We start from the raw sequence: 18,022 nt of genomic DNA on the forward strand, positions 1-18,022 counted from the left end.
CTCCTGAAATTTTCCTGCTTGAAACTGAAATGCTCTGTGTTGTAGTATATTGTTTAATAAAGGAGATTTTAATTGTAAGTCTAGGTTTGTACAGCGCCCAGCAGAGCACCACTCCACCAAAATCCAGCGCAGTAAACTGTATCGGACAATAAACTATTTTTTAAAGAGTTTTTGACTTTGATGGTAATTGCTCCTATTGTTCTTTCCTTATAGTAAAGTCGTTGAGTATCACGCCACTGATGCCAGTGTTAGGCAGAATTTCAAAACAAGCGATAATAATTTGCGAGTTGTTTATTATCTCAGTGTTTAGTGCTTTCTGAACATTATACATGAATTATGATTACATGATGGGTGATGAACATTGTGGAGTTGAGTTGCTGGCAACTGCGGCTGGCGCGGAGCTCAGCCACCGATGTCTGAATGGTCGGAATAAATAGGCAGGAGCAGAGGACGGAGAGGCGAGGGGCCGTCAGTGGAGCGGCAGCTGCTCGTGCAGGTAGGTGCAGGGCCCTCCCTCGGCGAAGTCCTGCACGGTGTGGCCCTCGCCGCTCAGCACCCACTTGGTGGTCAGCAGGCCCTCCACGCCGACGGGGCCGCGCGCGTGGATGCGCGCCGTGCTGATGCCCACCTCGGCCCCTGCGGAACAGTGACGGAGCACGTCAGCAACGGCACCAGGTCGTGCAGTCCGTACACGATTGGTTCAGGGACGGGCGGAACGCAAGTAAAACGTAAATGAATGTAATGTATTGCGCAAAAAAGGCGATGGGATTTATTCTTTTTTTGGGGGGGGGGGGAGGGGGTCATCAGTCTTCTCCTTGTTGAAGGAGGCACATTCATGAAAAACATACACTATGTACGAGGGTAATCCCAAAAGTGAGGTATCCTATTTTTTATAAGTACATAGACGTGCTTATTTCTACAATGGTTTACATCAGTTTACAGATTGAACGTTTAGCTATTTTTTTGCATGCCCATGTCATACCAGCTCGCCGCCATGCTGTTCAGAAAGTTATGAACCTCTTATTTCACCTCGTCGTCGGAGCTGAATCACTTTTCGGCCAAATGTTTTTTTAACCTAGGGAACAGGTGATAGTCACTGGATACCAAGTCAGGGCTATAAGGTGGGTGGGTGATTATGCTCCACTGAAACTGTTGCAGGAGAGCAACGGTTTGCCGAGCGATGTGTGGGCGAGCGTTGTCATGGAGAATGTGTACGCCCTTGCTCAACATTCCTCTTCTCCGGTTCTGAATTGCCCGTTTGAGTTATTTCAGAGTCTTACAGGACCTGTCAGCGTTAATTGTGGTCCCAGCGATTCAGCTCCGTCGACGAGGTGTACGAACAGCATGGTGGCCAGTTAGTATGACATGGACATACAAAAACTGCCAGAGCGTCTACAAAAATGCATCGACAGGAATGGTGATTATGTCGAAAAATAGCTAAACGTTCAAGCTGTAAACTGATGTAAACCATTGTAGAAATAAAAACTCTATGTACTTATAAAAAAATAGGACACCTTACTTTTGGGATTACCTCGTAAGAGCTGCACTAAATCCATGAACTTTTTTTATGGAATTGAAAAATTTTACTTTAAAAAGTAATGTATGTACCTTTTTCTCAGAATCTATTCAAGATATTCCTACACAGTTTTCTCAGTTTAATCTCTTTTCATATAGTAAGCTTCTCTCATGAGTTTGTTTTGAATATATCGAACAGGAGAATCTTAATCATTTTTTAATTATATTACTGTATGTATAATATAAAATGAATGCAAAATTCAAAGTACTTTGCCCCATATCTCAGCTTAGACTTAAAACTTCTGAAAATAAGGTACCTAAAGTTTAAAAAAATAACATTCAAGAAATGCAACTTAAAGTTCAAAGTAACGTTTTTTCTTATGTCATCTCTTCAGAAGGCCTCAGATTTATACTCGGGGTCCTCTTCCTCTTCAACGTTACTCTTCTCGTTCCTTGTTTTGTGCCATCTTTCCTTTACCAGAAAGCAGAGACGCGCTGTAAATCTATTTTTCTCAATATGTCTTAAGTAAGATTCCCTATCTTAAAGGTCATTGTCTCTAATATCCTCAACTTTCCCCCCCCCCCCCCCCCCCCTATGTTCCCATCATTAAATACAGCCGGCCGGGGTGGCCGAGCGGTTCTAGGCGCTACAGTCCGGAACCGTGATGTCTTTAGATTAGTTAGGTTTAAGTAGTTCTAAGTTCTAGGGGACTGATGACCATAGATGTTAAGTCGCATAGTGCTCAGAGCAATTTGAACCAGTATCTCGTACCACTGCCAAACATTTCCTTTCGTGTTCCACTCGCAAGTTGAGCGAGGGAAAAACATCTGTCTATACGCCTCCGTACGAACTCAAATTTTACCTTCATGGACCTTACACGAAATGTACATTGGTTTCGGCAGAATAGTTCTGCAATCAGCTTCATATGTCGGCTGTTTGTATTTTCTCAACGCTGTTTCGCGTGAAGAACTTCGTTTTTCTCATCTGGGTTCACGAAAGATCTCCGTAATACTTGTCTTTTGATCCAACCTACCGGTGTGAAATCTAGCAGACCACCTCGGAATTGTTTCGACGTGTTGGGGATCCCAAGCACTTGAGCAGTACCATCTCCAAAATACACTCCTGGAAATTGCAATAAGAACACCGTGAATTCATTGTCCCAGGAAGGGGAAACTTTATTGACACATTCCTGGGGTCAGATACATCACATGATCACACTGACAGAACCACAGGCACATAGACACAGGCAACTGAGCATGCACAATGTCGGCACTAGTACAGTGTATATCCACCTTTCGCAGCAATGCAGGCTGCTATTCTCCCATGGAGACGATCGTAGAGATGCTGGATGTAGTCCTGTGGAACGGCTTGCCATGCCATTTCCACCTGGCGCCTCAGTTGGACCAGCGTTCGTGCTGGACGTGCAGACCGCGTGAGACGACGCTTCATCCAGTCCCAAACATGCTCAATGGGGGACAGATCCGGAGATCTTGCTGGCCAGGGTAGTTGACTTACACCTTCTAGAGCACGTTGGGTGGCACGGGATACATGCGGACGTGCATTGTCCTGTTGGAACAGCAAGTTCCCTTGCCGGTCTAGGAATGGTAGAACGATGGGTTCGATGACGGTTTGGATGTACCGTGCACTATTCAGTGTCCCCTCGACGATCACCAGTGGTGTACGGCCAGTGTAGGAGATCGCTCCCCACACCATGATGCCGGGTGTTGGCCCTGTGTGCCTCGGTCGTATGCAGTCCTGATTGTGGCGCTCACCTGCACGGCGCCAAACACGCATACGACCATCATTGGCACCAAGGCAGAAGCGACTCTCATCGCTGAAGACGACACGTCTCCATTCGTCCCTCCATTCACGCCTGTCGCGACACCACTGGAGGCGGGCTGCACGATGGTGGGGCGTGAGCGGAAGACGGCCTAACGGTGTGCGGGACCATAGCCCAGCTTCATGGAGACGGTTGCGAATGGTCCTCGCCGATACCCCAGGAGCAACAGTGTCCCTAATTTGCTGGGAAGTGGCGGTGCGGTCCCCTACGGCACTGCATAGGATCCTACGGTCTTGGCGTGCATCCGTGCGTCGCTGCGGTCCGGTCCCAGGTCGACGAGCACGTGCACCTTCCGCCGACCACTGGCGACAACATCGATGTACTGTGGAGACCTCACGCCCCACGTGTTGAGCAATTCGGCGGTACGTCCACCCGGCCTCCCGCATGCCCACTATACGCCCTCGCTCAAAGTCCGTCAACTGCACATACGGTTCACGTCCACGCTGTCGCGGCATGCTACCAGTGTTAAAGACTGCGATGGAGCTCCGTATGCCACGGCAAACTGGCTGACACTGACGGCGGCGGTGCACAAATGCTGCGCAGCTAGCGCCATTCGACGGCCAACACCGCGGTTCCTGGTGTGTCCGCTGTGCCGTGCGTGTGATCATTGCTTGTACAGCCCTCTTGCAGTGTCCGGAGCAAGTATGGTGGGTCTGACACAGCGGTGTCAATGTGTTGTTTTTTCCATTTCCAGGAGTGTATGTCGCAATAGTGTTCTTTACGCTTTTTCCTTTACAGATGAGCTACGCTTTCCTAAGACTCCATCAATAAACCGAAATCAATCATTCGCCTTCTGCGCTACCGTCCTTACGTGCTCGTTGCATTTCATATCACTTTGCAACGTTAGGTTTGCAACGTTAGGCCTAGATATTTAGTCGATATGACTGTGTTAAGCAGGACACTGTTAATAGTACATTCGAAAATTGAAGGATTGTTTTCCTACTCATCTGAATTAATTTACATTTTTCTTCATTTAAAACAATCTGACATCACGTCACACCAACTAAAAATATTGCCTAAGTTATCTTGCCCCCTGATTTAATGACGACACCCTCCCGCACACCACATCCTCCTCAGTAAACAGCTACAGGCTGCTGTCAGAAAACAAGAGCGTGTCTTCGCTGGAGCACTCCTACCCTTGACTCTGACGAACATTCGCCGTCGAGGACAACGTACTGGATTCTGTTACTTAAGCAGTCTGGGTAGTCTCTAACTTATCTGGGAACCTATTCCGTATGCTCGAACCTTCGTTAACTGAATGCAATGGGACACCGTGTCAAACGCATTCCCAAAGTTTCGGAATATGGAATAGGCCTGTTGCCTGCCATGGTTCACGACATTTCATGTGAGAAAAGGGCAAGCTGAGTTTGTTATGGGTGACGTTTTTCTTGTTAAAAAAAATTCGTGGTGATTTTTGGACAGGAGCTTTTCTGTCCAAAGGAAATTTATTATAATCGAAATGAGACCATGTTCAAGAATTCTGTAGCAAACCGATGTTAAGCGTATTGGTCTGTAATTTTGCGGGTCTGTTCTTTTACACTTCTTGTGTACAGGAGCCACCTGCGATTTTTCCGTCTCTTGAGACTTTGCGCTGGAGAGAGTTTCGTGATAAATAAAGGTACGGTTGGGTCAGTTCAGTATAGTATTCTCTGTAAAATCGAACTGGGACTTATTTGCTTCTAACTCTTTCAGCTGATTCTCTAAGTCAGGGAAGACTGTTATTATGTCTTCCATATGTGACTCTGTGAGATAGTGAAACGACGGTTGTACCATTCTCCTACGTGAATGACTGGCGTTTGCTTTTGGTTCCTTCTGTTTCTACACGAGACTGGTGGACAAGTGACTGGGCAGAAGCTTTCGAACCACTTACTGCTTCTGCGTAGACTCTCTCTCCGACCACACAGATCTTGGAAGGCCCAACTCACCGAACGACCGCCATCTCATCCTCCGCCGATTAGCGTCACTGGATACGGATATGGAGCGGCGTGTGGCCGTCACACCGTTCTCCCGGATGGTGTGTTTTCGTAAGCAGAGCCATTACTTCTGGGTAAGGAATGAGTGCACCTCACTTGCCAACAGCGCTCGACAGACTCGAATGGTCACCCATCCAAGTGCTGGCCAAGCCCGACAGCGTTTAGTAGCGCCGGTGGTATGACGGAAACGGTATTTTTTTTTTTTAAACCGACGGTGCAACAGTTCCTGCCTCATCAATCAGGATTTTCTGTCAATTTAAACTTTGTCCATAATTTCACTACATCCATTTTTTTTTTTTGGGTCATCAGTCTACTGACTGGTTTGATGCGGCCCGCCACGAATTCCTTTCCTGTGCTAACCTCTTCATCTCAGAGTAGCACTTGCACTTGCAACCTACGTCCTCAATTATTTGCTTGACGTATTCCAATCTCTGTCTTCCTCTACAGTTTTTGCCCTCTACAGCTCCATCTAGTACCATGGAAGTCATTCCCTCATGTCTTAGCAGATGTCCTATCATCCTGTCCCTTCTCCTTATCGGTGTTTTCCACATATTCCTTTCCTCTCCGATTCTGCATAGAACCTGCTCATTCCTTACCTTATCAGTCCACCTAATTTTCAACATTCGTCTATAGCACCACATCTCAAATGTTTCGATTCTCTTCTGTTCCGGTTTTCCCACAATCCATGTTTCACTACCATACAATGCTGTACTCCAGACGTACATCCTCAGAAATTTCTTCCTCAAATTAAGGCCGGTATTTGATATTAGTAAACTTCTCTTAGCCAGAAATGCCTTTTTTGCCATAGCGAGTCTGCTTTTGATGCCCTCCTTGCTCCGTCCGTCATTGGTTATTTTACTGCCTAGGTAGCAGCATTCCTTAACTTAATTGACTTCGTGACCATCAATCCTGATGTTAAGTTTCTCGCTGTTCTCATTTCTACTACTTCTCATTACCTTCGTATTTCTCCGATTTACTCTCAAACCATACTGTGTACTCATTAGACTGTTCATTCCGTTCAGCAGATTATTTAATTCTTCTTCACTTTCACTCAGGATAGCAATGTCATCAGCGAATCGTATCATTGATATCCTTTCACCTTGTATTTTAATTCCACTCCTGAACCTTTCTTTTATTTCCATCATTGCTACCTCGATGTACAGATTGAAGAGTAGGGGCGAAAGGCTACAGCCTTGTCTTACACCCTTCTTAATACGAGCACTTCGTTCTTGATCGTCCACTCTTATTATTCCCTCTTGGTTGTTGTACATATTGTATATGACCAGTCTCTCCCTATACCTTATCCCTACTTCTTTCAGAATCTCGAACAGCTTGCACCATTTTATATTGTCGAACGCTTTTTCCAGGTCGACAAATCCTATGAAAGTGTCTTGATTTTTATTTAGCCTTGTTTCCATTATTAGCCGTAACGTCAGAATTGCCTCTCGCGTCCCTTTACTTTTCCTAAAGCCAAAATGATCGTCACCTAGCGCATTCTCAATTTTCTTTTCCATTCTTCTGTATATTATTCTTGTAAGCAGTTTCGATGCATGAGCTGTTAAGCTGATTGTGCGATAATTCTCGCACTTGTCAGCTCTTGCCGTCTTCGGAATTGTGTGGATGATGCTTTTCCGAAAGTCAGATGGTACGTCGCCAGACTCATATATTCTACACACCAACGTGAATAGTCGTTTTGTTGCCACTTCCCCCAATGATTTTAGAAATTCGGAATGTTATCTATCCCTTCCGCCTTATTTGACCGTAAGTCCTCCAAAGCTCTTTTAAATTCCGATTCTAATACTGGATCCCATATCTCTTCTAAATCGACTCCTGTTTCGTCTTCTATCACATCAGAGAAATCTTCACCCTCATAGAGGCTTTCAATGTATTCTTTCCACCTATCTGCTCTCTCCTCTGCATTTAACAGTGGAAGTCCCGTTGCACTCTTAATGTTACCACCGTTGCTTTTAATGTCACCAAAGGTTGTTTTGACTTTCCAGTATGCTGAGTCTGTCCTTCCGACAATCATATCTTTTTCGATGTCTTCACATTTTTCCTGCAGCCATTTCGTCTTAGCTTCCCTGCACTTCCTATTTATTTCATTCCTCAGCGACTTGTATTTCTGTATTCCTGATTTTCCCGGAACATGTTTGCACTTCCTCCTTTCATCAATCAACTGAAGTATTTCTTTTGTTACCCATGGTTTCTTCGCAGCTACCTTCTTTGTACCTATGTTTTCCTTCCCAACTTCTGTGATGGCCCTTTTTAGAGATGTCCATTCCTCTTCAACTGTACTGCCTACTGCGCTATTCCTTATTGCTGTATCTATAGCGTTAGAGAACTTCAAACGTATCTCGTCATTCCTTAGTACTTCCGTATCCCACTTCTTTGCGTATTGATTCTTCCTGACTAATGTCTTGAACTTCAGCCTACTCTTCATCACTACTATATTGTGATCTGAGTCTATATCTGGTCCTGGGTGCTCCTTACAATCCAGTATCTGAATTCGGAATCTCTGTCTGACCATGATGTAATCTAATTGAAATCTTCCCGTATCTCCCGGCCTTTTCCAAGTATACCTCCTCCTCTTGTGATTCTTGAACAGGGTATTCGCTATTACTAGCTGAAACTTGTTACAGAACTCAATTAGTCTTTCTCCTCTTTCATTCCTTGTCCCAAGCCCATATTCTCCTGTAACCTTTTCTTCTACTCCTTCCCCTACAACTGCATTCCAGTCGCTCATGACTATTAGATTTTCGTCCCCCTTTACATACTGCAATGCCCTTTCAATATCCTCATACACTTTCTCTATCTGTTTATCTACAGCCTGCGACGTCGGCATGTATACCTGAACTATCGTTGTCGGTGTTGGTCTGCTGTCGATTCTGATTAGAACAACCCGGTCACTGAACTGTTCACAGTAACACACCCTCTGCCCTACCTACCTATTCATAACGAATCCTACACCTGTTATAGCATTTTCTGCTGCTGTTGATATTACCCGATACTCATCTGACCAGAAATCCTTGTCTTCCTTCCACTTCACTTCACTGACCCCTACTATATCTAGATTGAGCCTTTGCTTTTCCCTTTTCAGTTTTTCTAGTTTCCCTACCACGTTCAAGCTTCTGACATTCCACGCCCCGACTCGTAGAATGTTATCCTTTCGTTGATTATTCAATCTTTTTCTCATGATAACCTCCCCCTTGGCAGTCCCCTCCCGGAGATCCGAATGGGGGACTATTCCGGAATCTTTTGCCAATGGAGAGATCATCATGACGCTTCTTCAATTACAGGCCACATGTCCTGTGGATACACGTTACGTCTCTTTAATGCAGTGGTTTCCATTGCCTTCTGCATCCTCATGTCCATGATCATTGCTGATTCTTCCGCCTTTAGGGGCAATTTCCCACCCCTAGGACAAGAGATTGCGCTGAACCTCTATCCGCTCCTCCGCCCTCTTTGACAAGGCCGTTGGCAGAATGAGGCTGACTTCTTATGGCGGAAGTCTTCGGCCGCCAATGCTGATTATTTATCAAAATTTAGGCAGTGGCGGGGATCGAACCCGGGACCGAAGATGTTTTGATTATGAATCAAAGACGCTACCCCTAGACCACGGGTTATCTCTGTCTGTCCGTACCACTTGTAATGAGTCCACAGACATCCATCATAGTGGACGTAAATGGTGTAAATTCATTGTCTAACTGGGATACCAATAACCGCTTGTCTGCTTTTTCTAGTACATATACTTTTATAGCCTTCTTGAGGGATTTGTAAAGTTTATTAACCATCGTCGCTACGGTATCGTGATCTCTAATCCAGTCTCTACAGTGACACTGCCGTTAAGATCAGGCCTGTTTGTCGCTGAAAATCCTAAAATATGTCCATTGAATGTGGGCTGTCGAGGTAGGTGCTCAAAGCAGCACTCGGGAAACGTGTTCAGAACCACCTAACAAGACAGTCTGTCCGTACCACTTGCAATGAATCCACAGACATCCCAGCCTATTCTCGATAGGTTAAAATCGCCTCCAGGTAATATGCATGATCTGGGTATTTCCACGGTACTGAATCATACTTTGAGTCATTTTACAATAGTCACGGCGGAAACATCTCTTGATTAATTGAATTCGCCTACTCCTTTTACACGAGTCGAAATAACTTCACACTTATACTCAATTTGGACCTCGACAGACACAATATTTAATTCGACTGCAATGAGCATTTCCCCTTCCATTGCGTCTAATCTATCTTTTCGGGATACGTTCCATGCTTCGTTAAATATTTTAGAGCTTTCTATTCCACGTTTCAGCCAGCCCTCATTTCCGAGAATAATTTGAGTGTGACAACTTTCATGGAGCGCAGAGAATTGAGGAACTTTGCTATGTATACTTCGATAACTTACTGTTAAAACTTTGAAAGTTTAAATGTGTTTACTCTGGTGCTTTGCTACCCGAGCAGCTGCTTCCTTTCTACAGTGGTCTCCTGACTTACAAGTGGTGGAGTCGTACAGTCTCCATCCTACAGCGCAGGTGCAGAAATCTACTGCCTAACGGGTCACAGACACTGAGGAGTCTTTGACTGAGAGGGTCAGGTGTTACTTTGCTCCTATGGTAGCAGAATTCCGTAACATCGCTTAATTCCTGACCTCCAAATTCGATATTTGTTTTCTACTCTCATTTCTGCTACCGCTCATCACTTTCGTCTTTCTTCAGCTTACTCGCCATATATGGTGTGGCTCATTATGCTGTTCATTTCATTCAATACATGTTTCTAAGGCTTTCTAAAGTAAAAAAAAGACGACATTATTCCAAGCATTGAAAGTCTCTTGGGGTTTGCTGCCGGATCAAAAAATGATTCAAATGGCTCTGAGCACTATGCGACTTAACTTCTGTGGTCATCAGTCGCCTAGAACTTAGAACTAGTTAAACCTAACTAACCTAAGGACATCAAACACATCCATGCCCGAGGCAGGATTCGAACCTGCGACCGTAACGGTCGCTCGGTTCCAGACTGTAGCGCCCAGAACCGCACGGCCACTCCGGCCGGCGCTGCCGGATCCTAAAATCAACTTGACTCGATATTTCGGCGGTCCAACTGTTCGCCATCTTCAGGAAAATGCTGCTTATGCTGATGAGTCCCGCTGAGAACTGACGCCAGGTTGCAAATCGACGTCCTATATAGGCCACCGTTCAGTACACGGCGCATGCCCCGCCTATCACAGTTTCTGCCTTCCAAAACAGGGAGGTGGCGCCACCCTTAGTGAAACACTGCTTGCAACGATATATCGCAATCAAGGCCGCTCCAAAGAACGTTCAGCTTCGATGCGAGATAATACAGGATTCCACGTCTTGCTAAGAGGAAACCCATTGTCTCTGTTGATTAAAGTATCAGTTAACCTAATTTCAATCGCCTCTTTATACACACTGTTCCAAAAACCGGAAATGTTGACAACCACAACAGTTTCCTCAAATTTCATTTTGTGTCCCTCATTTAGGCAGTGTTCTGCTACCGCCGATTTTTCCGGCTGTTGTAGCCTCATACGTCGGCGATGTTCCACACACCTGTCTTGCACTGTGCGAATAGAACGGCCAATATAAGCTTTCCCACATTGACACGTAATCATTAATCCAAGGAATTATCTTCAGTCTTATGAACTGGAAATGTACGGAGCAAGCTGGGTTTCACACATTCACTACTTGCTGAATCCCTGCTGCTTCTCAGAGATCAGTTCTGCTTCCAACAACTCAGCTTTTCCCATCAGAGTACATGATCTATAATTCCACAACAACTTGATATCAGTGAGATGGGACTGAACCTCTAACATACTGTCATACGCCCGGTACCGTTTTCCAATGACGTGGAACTTTCCAGTGTCCCTCCGTCCTACGATAAATTGTCTCTAAACGAGTTACCAGTACTTCCGCATGCTCCCTGTTCAATCTATTGGACTCCAATACACCCAGTATCTTGTTATTTTTGGATTCTGCACTCTCTTAATTTTGACTGTGCTTTTTTCTCATTTGAATGACAATGATAAGTAGGAACTGAGCTATGGTCTTCCTTAGGAAAGCAGTTATGAAGAAAGTGATTTTTCAGTCATTTTTTGTCATTTTAATCGTTTGTATCATCATTCTAGGTCAAATGTGGACTACGCTTATTAGTTAATGTTTGTTGGTTTATGGCATTGCAACATTTATTATCAGTACTCTGCGAACACATCCTAGGGAAAGTGAATTACTTTTAAATATATTAAAGCGAAAGAAATAACTGGGACACATCGTTTGGCGGAAATAGCAAACAGAATAGGTAAAAATTTAAAAAAAGCATCAAAAAATATACTTGAAGGGCCCAAGAAACTGTTATAGGCACGCGTATCCAAATACAGAGATATCTAAACAGGCAGAATACGGCGCTGTGGTCGGCAATGCCTATATAAGACAACAAGTGTCTGGCGCAATTGTTAGATCGTTTACTGCTGCTACAGTGGCAGGTTATCAAGATTTAAGTGAGTTTGAGCGTGGTGTTATAGTTGGCGCACGAGCGGTGGGACGAAGCGTCTCCGAGGTAGCGATGAAGTGGGGATTTTCCCGTACGACCATTTCACGAGTGTACCGTGAATATCAGGAATCAGGTGAAACATCAAATGTCGGACATCACTGTGGCCGAAAAAGAGCCTGCAAGAACGGGACCAATGACGACAAGAGAATCGTTCTACGTGACATAAGTGCAACCCTTCCGCAAATTGCTACAGATTTCAATGCTGGGCCATCAACAAGTGTCAACGTGCAAACCATTCGACGAAGCATAATCGAAATGGGTTTTCGGAGCCAGAGGCCCCTCGTGTACTCTTGATGACTGCACGACACAAAGCTTTACGCCTCACCTGGGTCCATCAATATCGACTTTGGACTGTTGATGACTGGAAACATGTTGCCTGGTCGGACGAGTCTCGTTTCAAGTTGTATTGAGCGGATGGACGTGTACCCTCAGGAATCCATGGACCCTGCATGTCAGCACGGCACTGTTCAATCTAGTGGAAGCTCTGTAATAGTATGGGGCGTGTGTAGTTGGAGTGATACGGGACACCTGATGCGTCTAGAAATGAATCTGACAGGTGACACGTAGGTAAGCATCTTGTTTAATCTCATGCATCCATTCACGTCGATTTTGCATTTTGACGGGCAATTCCAGCAGGACAATGAGACATCCCACATGTCCAGAATTGCTACACAGTGGCTCTTCTGAGATTAAACACTTCCGCTGGCCACCAAACTTCCCAGGCATGATCATTATTGAGCATATCTAGGATGCCTTGCAACGTGCTGTTCAGAAGAGATCTCCACCCCGTCGTACTCTTAGTGGTTATTGGACAGCCCTACAGAATTCATGGTGTCAGTTCCCTCCAACACTACTTGAGACATTACTCGAGTCCACGCCACTTCGTGTTGTGGCACTTCTGCGTTTTCACGGGGGCAGGTGTACCAGTTTCTTTGGCTCTTCAGTTTAGAATCACAAATAGATAAAATAGAAAACAATGCTAAATTTAAATGCATTGCAGAAACCGTGTAATCGAGTAAACTAAAAGATACACAACTGATATAAGAATTAATAAAATGGAAAGAGCTCACGTTTCAACTAAAACAATTACAAGAAATTCGTCACTGGAAATAAAAAAAGAAAAACAAAAAAATTCCACCACAAGGGTAAGGCCACAATGTTTATGTGCGTGCACTTGATTAAGACTGGCCTACAAACTGGATGGACTCGAAAGACGAATTATGAGGAAAATGAGTCAGCACAAACAAATGACTGTCGGAAAATGAACAGCATCAAAGAGTTTCACCAATATATACGAAATTTCGGCATAACGAGAATCAATCTGCTTTATACATCTCTACCGTAGGAAAGAAGACGAGCTAACAAAACAAATACTGCTTCATTCCTCGAAAAGAAGTCATTTATAACTCTGGTCACAGAAATGAAATGAAACATTGTCAAATAATCGGAAACAACTAATAGAAACTTCGTTAGATCAACACTTTGGGACCCAAGGGTAAACAAAAGTATAAGCAAGGGAAACAATATGGATGATAGAAGGAAGAAAAGATGAAAGGATGCGAAAAAAAGGAAGTAATCAGGAAAGTAGAAGAACCGAAATTATTACGTTATTCCATTTGGGCGAAACGATTTAAATAAATGAAAGGGGAAGTAGCCCTGAAAGAGCGACTTTTGACTACCAAAGAAAATTTTATCTGATAAAGATGTTATCCATTCACAAAATCAAAAACACAACACATAACAATCGCACAAATGTGAAGTGCCGTCGTGACTTACCGTGCCCCTATTCGTATTTCCAGGAAACGGATTACACGAACGTGTCTTTGGCCGGTGCAAAGTTGGAAACGTGCTTTTTCAGTAGTCTCGCAGGATGTAGGAAGGTAGAATGGTTTCCAAGGGTATAAGAAGATGGGCGTATGAACGTGATCCGCATCTGGCACAGATATGATGAAAAGCGGACACAGAGAGCACCTAGACCCGCTCTTCTGAACTCCAAGCTATCGCGAATTTCAAACTGGGACATCTCTGTCTTTCATCTTGTCGTCAATAGCTGACACCATCGCACATTATCAGTTCATCCATCCCTAGAAATTGCTGGTGCGGAATCTGTTTTCGCCGACTGCACGCTCAATTTAGTTCCATGAAATTGTAGATAAGTATCTACTCACTCGGCGAGGAAAGGAATTAAATCTGTCTACAGGTAATTTTCCATGTTATCTCCTTCACACACCGGTTCCATCCATAAGGGGTGTCTCACTCAACCAATATATTTTTCTAGACTGTATGTTAATATGTACCATGTTTGGCTGCAATTGAACCAGGCGTTCCAGACCTATAATTGCGTGCCACCCACTCCCTTCCCTTACTGCCACTCACTACCATCTCTAGGAGTGATAGTGGCGTTATAGTACCGCAGTGCTTTTTCTTGATATTAAGGTAAGTGTGCACTAAGTTTGGACTGAATTGATCCAAGCGTTTTAAACGTAGGTCTATGCTTTACAGGTGCTCCAACTTTGATTGAAATCACTCCAGGCAGTATTGATTTTTGATTGTGTGAAACCACTTTGTCAGCCCCGGCCCCACAAGTAGGGGCTTGGGCTCTCTTGCCTAGACAGTCTGTTGATACTAAGTCCTGTGTGTACCAAGATTGGCCGAAATTTCTCTAGGCTTTCCAGCTCTATGCTGGAACATCCACTCTCTCACTTGAGCATCCATTTTTAAATACGAGGGTCATTCGACAAAAGAGTTCCAAAAATTTGTTTACAACCGTTAATACACAGGACTTTCAGAAAGAGTCTGAAAAGATTATAAGGCAGTTGCAGGGTAGGTTCCGCTGAAAAATAATTGTTCAGAAAAGAATTCGATACGTTGAGTCGTTTCCGAGACAATTAGCATTGAAGTTAGCCAATCGGGCCGTTGCGCGGACAAATTCAAGCCGCTCACCAATACAGTTGTTGCTACTGTTGTTGTAGCGTAGATGATAGCGTTCTAGACAGCTCAGCCTTTGGCTCGGGTTCGTCCTTTACTACCGTCCCACGTCCAATTTTTGTACCGCTCTCTTCTTCGGTTTTAAAAAGCCAAACGAAGAACACGTTTGACGACACCGTATCTGGCAGGCCGCTCGTATCTGCGTGTGCAACGACCTGATTTGCTAACTTCAATACGAAACAACTCGGAAACGGAGCGAAGTATCGAATTTTTTCGTTAATAATTATTTCTCAGCACAACCTACCCTGCAACACTCTTGCAAGCTTTCCAATCTGTTCCTGACTACCCAGTACATAGCTGCTTCAAATTTTAGGTTTTTCTGTACGTGTGCAGAGTTTCGGCCGATTCCGACAGATGACATAGCCATAGTGAACGGTGAAAATGGCGGATTCGCAAGTTACTGATTACAAGCAAAATACTGTAATGAAATTCTTATTGGTACAAAAAGAAATTTTTCTGAACGCCCATAAACGTTTATTGGCAATATGTGGTAGTGTTACAGTTGACGGGCGTATTGTTGGGTGATTCAGTAAAGAGAGTTAAAGTATCAGGACGTGCTGAAACTTTTTTCCATGATCGACCACGTTGGGGCACCTATTCATAGCGACTGCTCCCGACTTAGTGTAGCGTACGGATGCCGTTGTCCTCACAGGCCGGCACATCACAACTCGAGAATTGGCCCCAACAGATATCGGTGAGCATTTGGAGAAGCTTGCAGGGTGACGCAGACTTGTTTAAAGCCGTGCTTAAGATTGGTTACACGAATGCTCACAACAGACAGCAAAGTGCCATCTGAACTGATGGAGCAGTCTGAGACTAGTGAAGAGACCTTCGTGTCGCAGGTCACCACAGAGGACAAAACCTGGGTGCCTCACACTAAGCCATAAACGAATAAGGCAATCGCTGGAGTGGCTCCACCCGCTATAACCACAAAGAAGAAATTCAAGGCAGTTCTCTGTGCTGGCGAAGTCATGATGACAGTCTTTCGGAATGGTGATGGCATGCATCCGTTGCCAAAAGGTCAACCATGACTTCAGAGGCATATGTGAGGACAGAAAAAACTCAAGAACAGTTTCCGAGTTGTTCAGTCTGACAAGAATAAAAAAGAAATCAAAAACGACAACGCAGGCCCACACGTCTCGGAACCCAGGAACACATCAACGAACTGGGTCGGACATCACTGCCTCTTACATCCTATAGCCCATACTTGACACCCCCAGACTTCCATCTGTTTTGGTCCCTTGAGGATTCTCTAGATAGGACACACATTGTAGATGAGGACAGCGTAATTCATGCACTGAAAAGATGTCTACGAGCACAGGAAAATAGCTTTTTACCAAAAGAAAGTAAATGCTCTGACACACCTCTGGGGTAAGGTCACAGAATGCGATGGAGACTATGTAGCAAAATAGCACATGTAAAACAAATTGCTGGCCGAAGTGGCCGAGCGGTTCTAGGCTCTACAGTCTGCAACCGCGCGACAGCTACGGTCGCCGGTTCGAATCCTGTCTCGGGCATGGATGTGTGTGATGTCCTTAGGTTAGTTAGGTTTAAGTAGTTCTAAGTTCTAGGGGACTGATGACCTCAGCAGTTAAGTCCTATAGTGCTCAGAGCCATTTTTTAAAACAAATTTTGAATGATACTGTCGCCAAGCTCTGGCTCTTCGAATAAGTGCGTTCTGAGAAAAAAGCTTGTGGGGAATTATTTATTATTTATTTACATGAACTTATGAACAGATGACAGCAGATTTTAGAGGACAGCGCACCAGTGTTTTCAGTTCGATGCAGAGATATCCTGTGGCATAAGAAGACGTTTGCGAGGATCGTTTGATAAGTCTACTAAATTTCCATGAAACAATGCAACATTTTTGTTGCAGCTTCATGTCTGGTAAGCTTGATTATTCCAACGATCGTACAAAGAACTTCAACAATGTACAGCGTACAGTTAATTGTTGACAGCAAATGAATTGATTAGTGTGTTAGTGAGATCGAAAATGGAGAACACCGAATTTTGTGCTGTTATTAAACATTATCGTTTGATGGGTCGGACTGCTGCACAGATCAAAACAGAGTTGGATGAAGTTTAGGCGGACTCTGCATCATCAATAAAGGCCATTTACTTTTGCTTTAATTTAAACATGGTCGGACAACCACCAATGACGAAGCGAGCTCCGGCTGTTCAAATTGAGGCCACTACAATGGAAACCATAGATAAAATCCGTAAGATGATGATGCAAGACCGCCGAATAAAAATGAATGAGATTTGATGAGACTGTAGGCGTCTCAACTGAGTGAATGCATAAGATCCTGCACGGCGAATAGGCTATGAAGATGCTGTGTGCGAGGTGGGCGCCATAATTGCTCACAGTCGACCAAAGGCGCATCCGGCAAAACATATCAAAACAATACCTGCTGATATTTAACCGCAGTTCGCAAGAATGTTGAACCAATTTGTGACTGTTGATGAAACCTGGATCTATCATTACACACCACAGCCAAAACGGCACTTAAAATAATGGACAAAGGTTGCTGAAAGCGCGCCAAAGAAGACAAAGACCATTTTGTCAGATGGTAAGATGACGACCACTGTTTCTTTCGGATGGCCAAGGACTAATCCTCATAGTTCACGTGGGAAAAGGCAGAACCATAACATGATCCTATTATGTTTCATTGTTGGATCATTTGAGAGTTACATTGGGTGAAAAAAGACCGAAATTGACACGCCAAAATGTGTTCTTTCACGAGGGTAATGCACCATACCACATAACAGCCATAACAATGGCAAAAGTGCGTGAACTGGGCTTCGAATCGGTTGTTCATCCGCCATATTCACCAAATTTGGCCAAAAGTGACTTCTTCCTCTCTCTAATTTGAAACTTAGGCTTACGGAAAAGAAATTGTCATCAAATGAGGAAGTGATAGTTCCAATTAGCGAGTATTTTACAGAGTTTAACAGAACATACTTTTTACGATGGAATTAAAAAGCTGGAGGATCGCTGGAGCAAATGTATTTCTCTCAATGGAGACTGTGCTGAGAGGTAAGGTGCGTTGTTTAAGAAACAAATTATTTTTCTTGCTTTCTTACCTGACTTATTAAAACAGGCTCGTAAACCGCGTGTTTTGTCGTAATTAGCCAGAAGGACAGGCG

The 18,022-nt window shown here is 44.2% G+C and overlaps 1 protein-coding gene across 1 annotated transcript in view; it reads right to left on the reverse strand.

Annotated features, from left to right (window-relative positions):
• Positions 1-273: 273 nt before the first annotated feature.
• Positions 274-18,022, reverse strand: part of LOC126248240 (delta-1-pyrroline-5-carboxylate synthase) — a 204,232-nt gene continuing 186,483 nt past the window's right edge. Inside the window, exon 15 of the mRNA XM_049949084.1 lies at positions 274-636. Coding sequence (XP_049805041.1) covers positions 470-636 — 167 coding nt within the window. The 3' untranslated portion in view covers positions 274-469. The remainder of the gene's footprint in view (positions 637-18,022) is intronic.

Source organism: Schistocerca nitens, chromosome 1 (genome assembly GCF_023898315.1).
Source record: "Schistocerca nitens isolate TAMUIC-IGC-003100 chromosome 1, iqSchNite1.1, whole genome shotgun sequence".
Lineage (NCBI taxonomy): Eukaryota > Metazoa > Arthropoda > Insecta > Orthoptera > Acrididae > Schistocerca > Schistocerca nitens.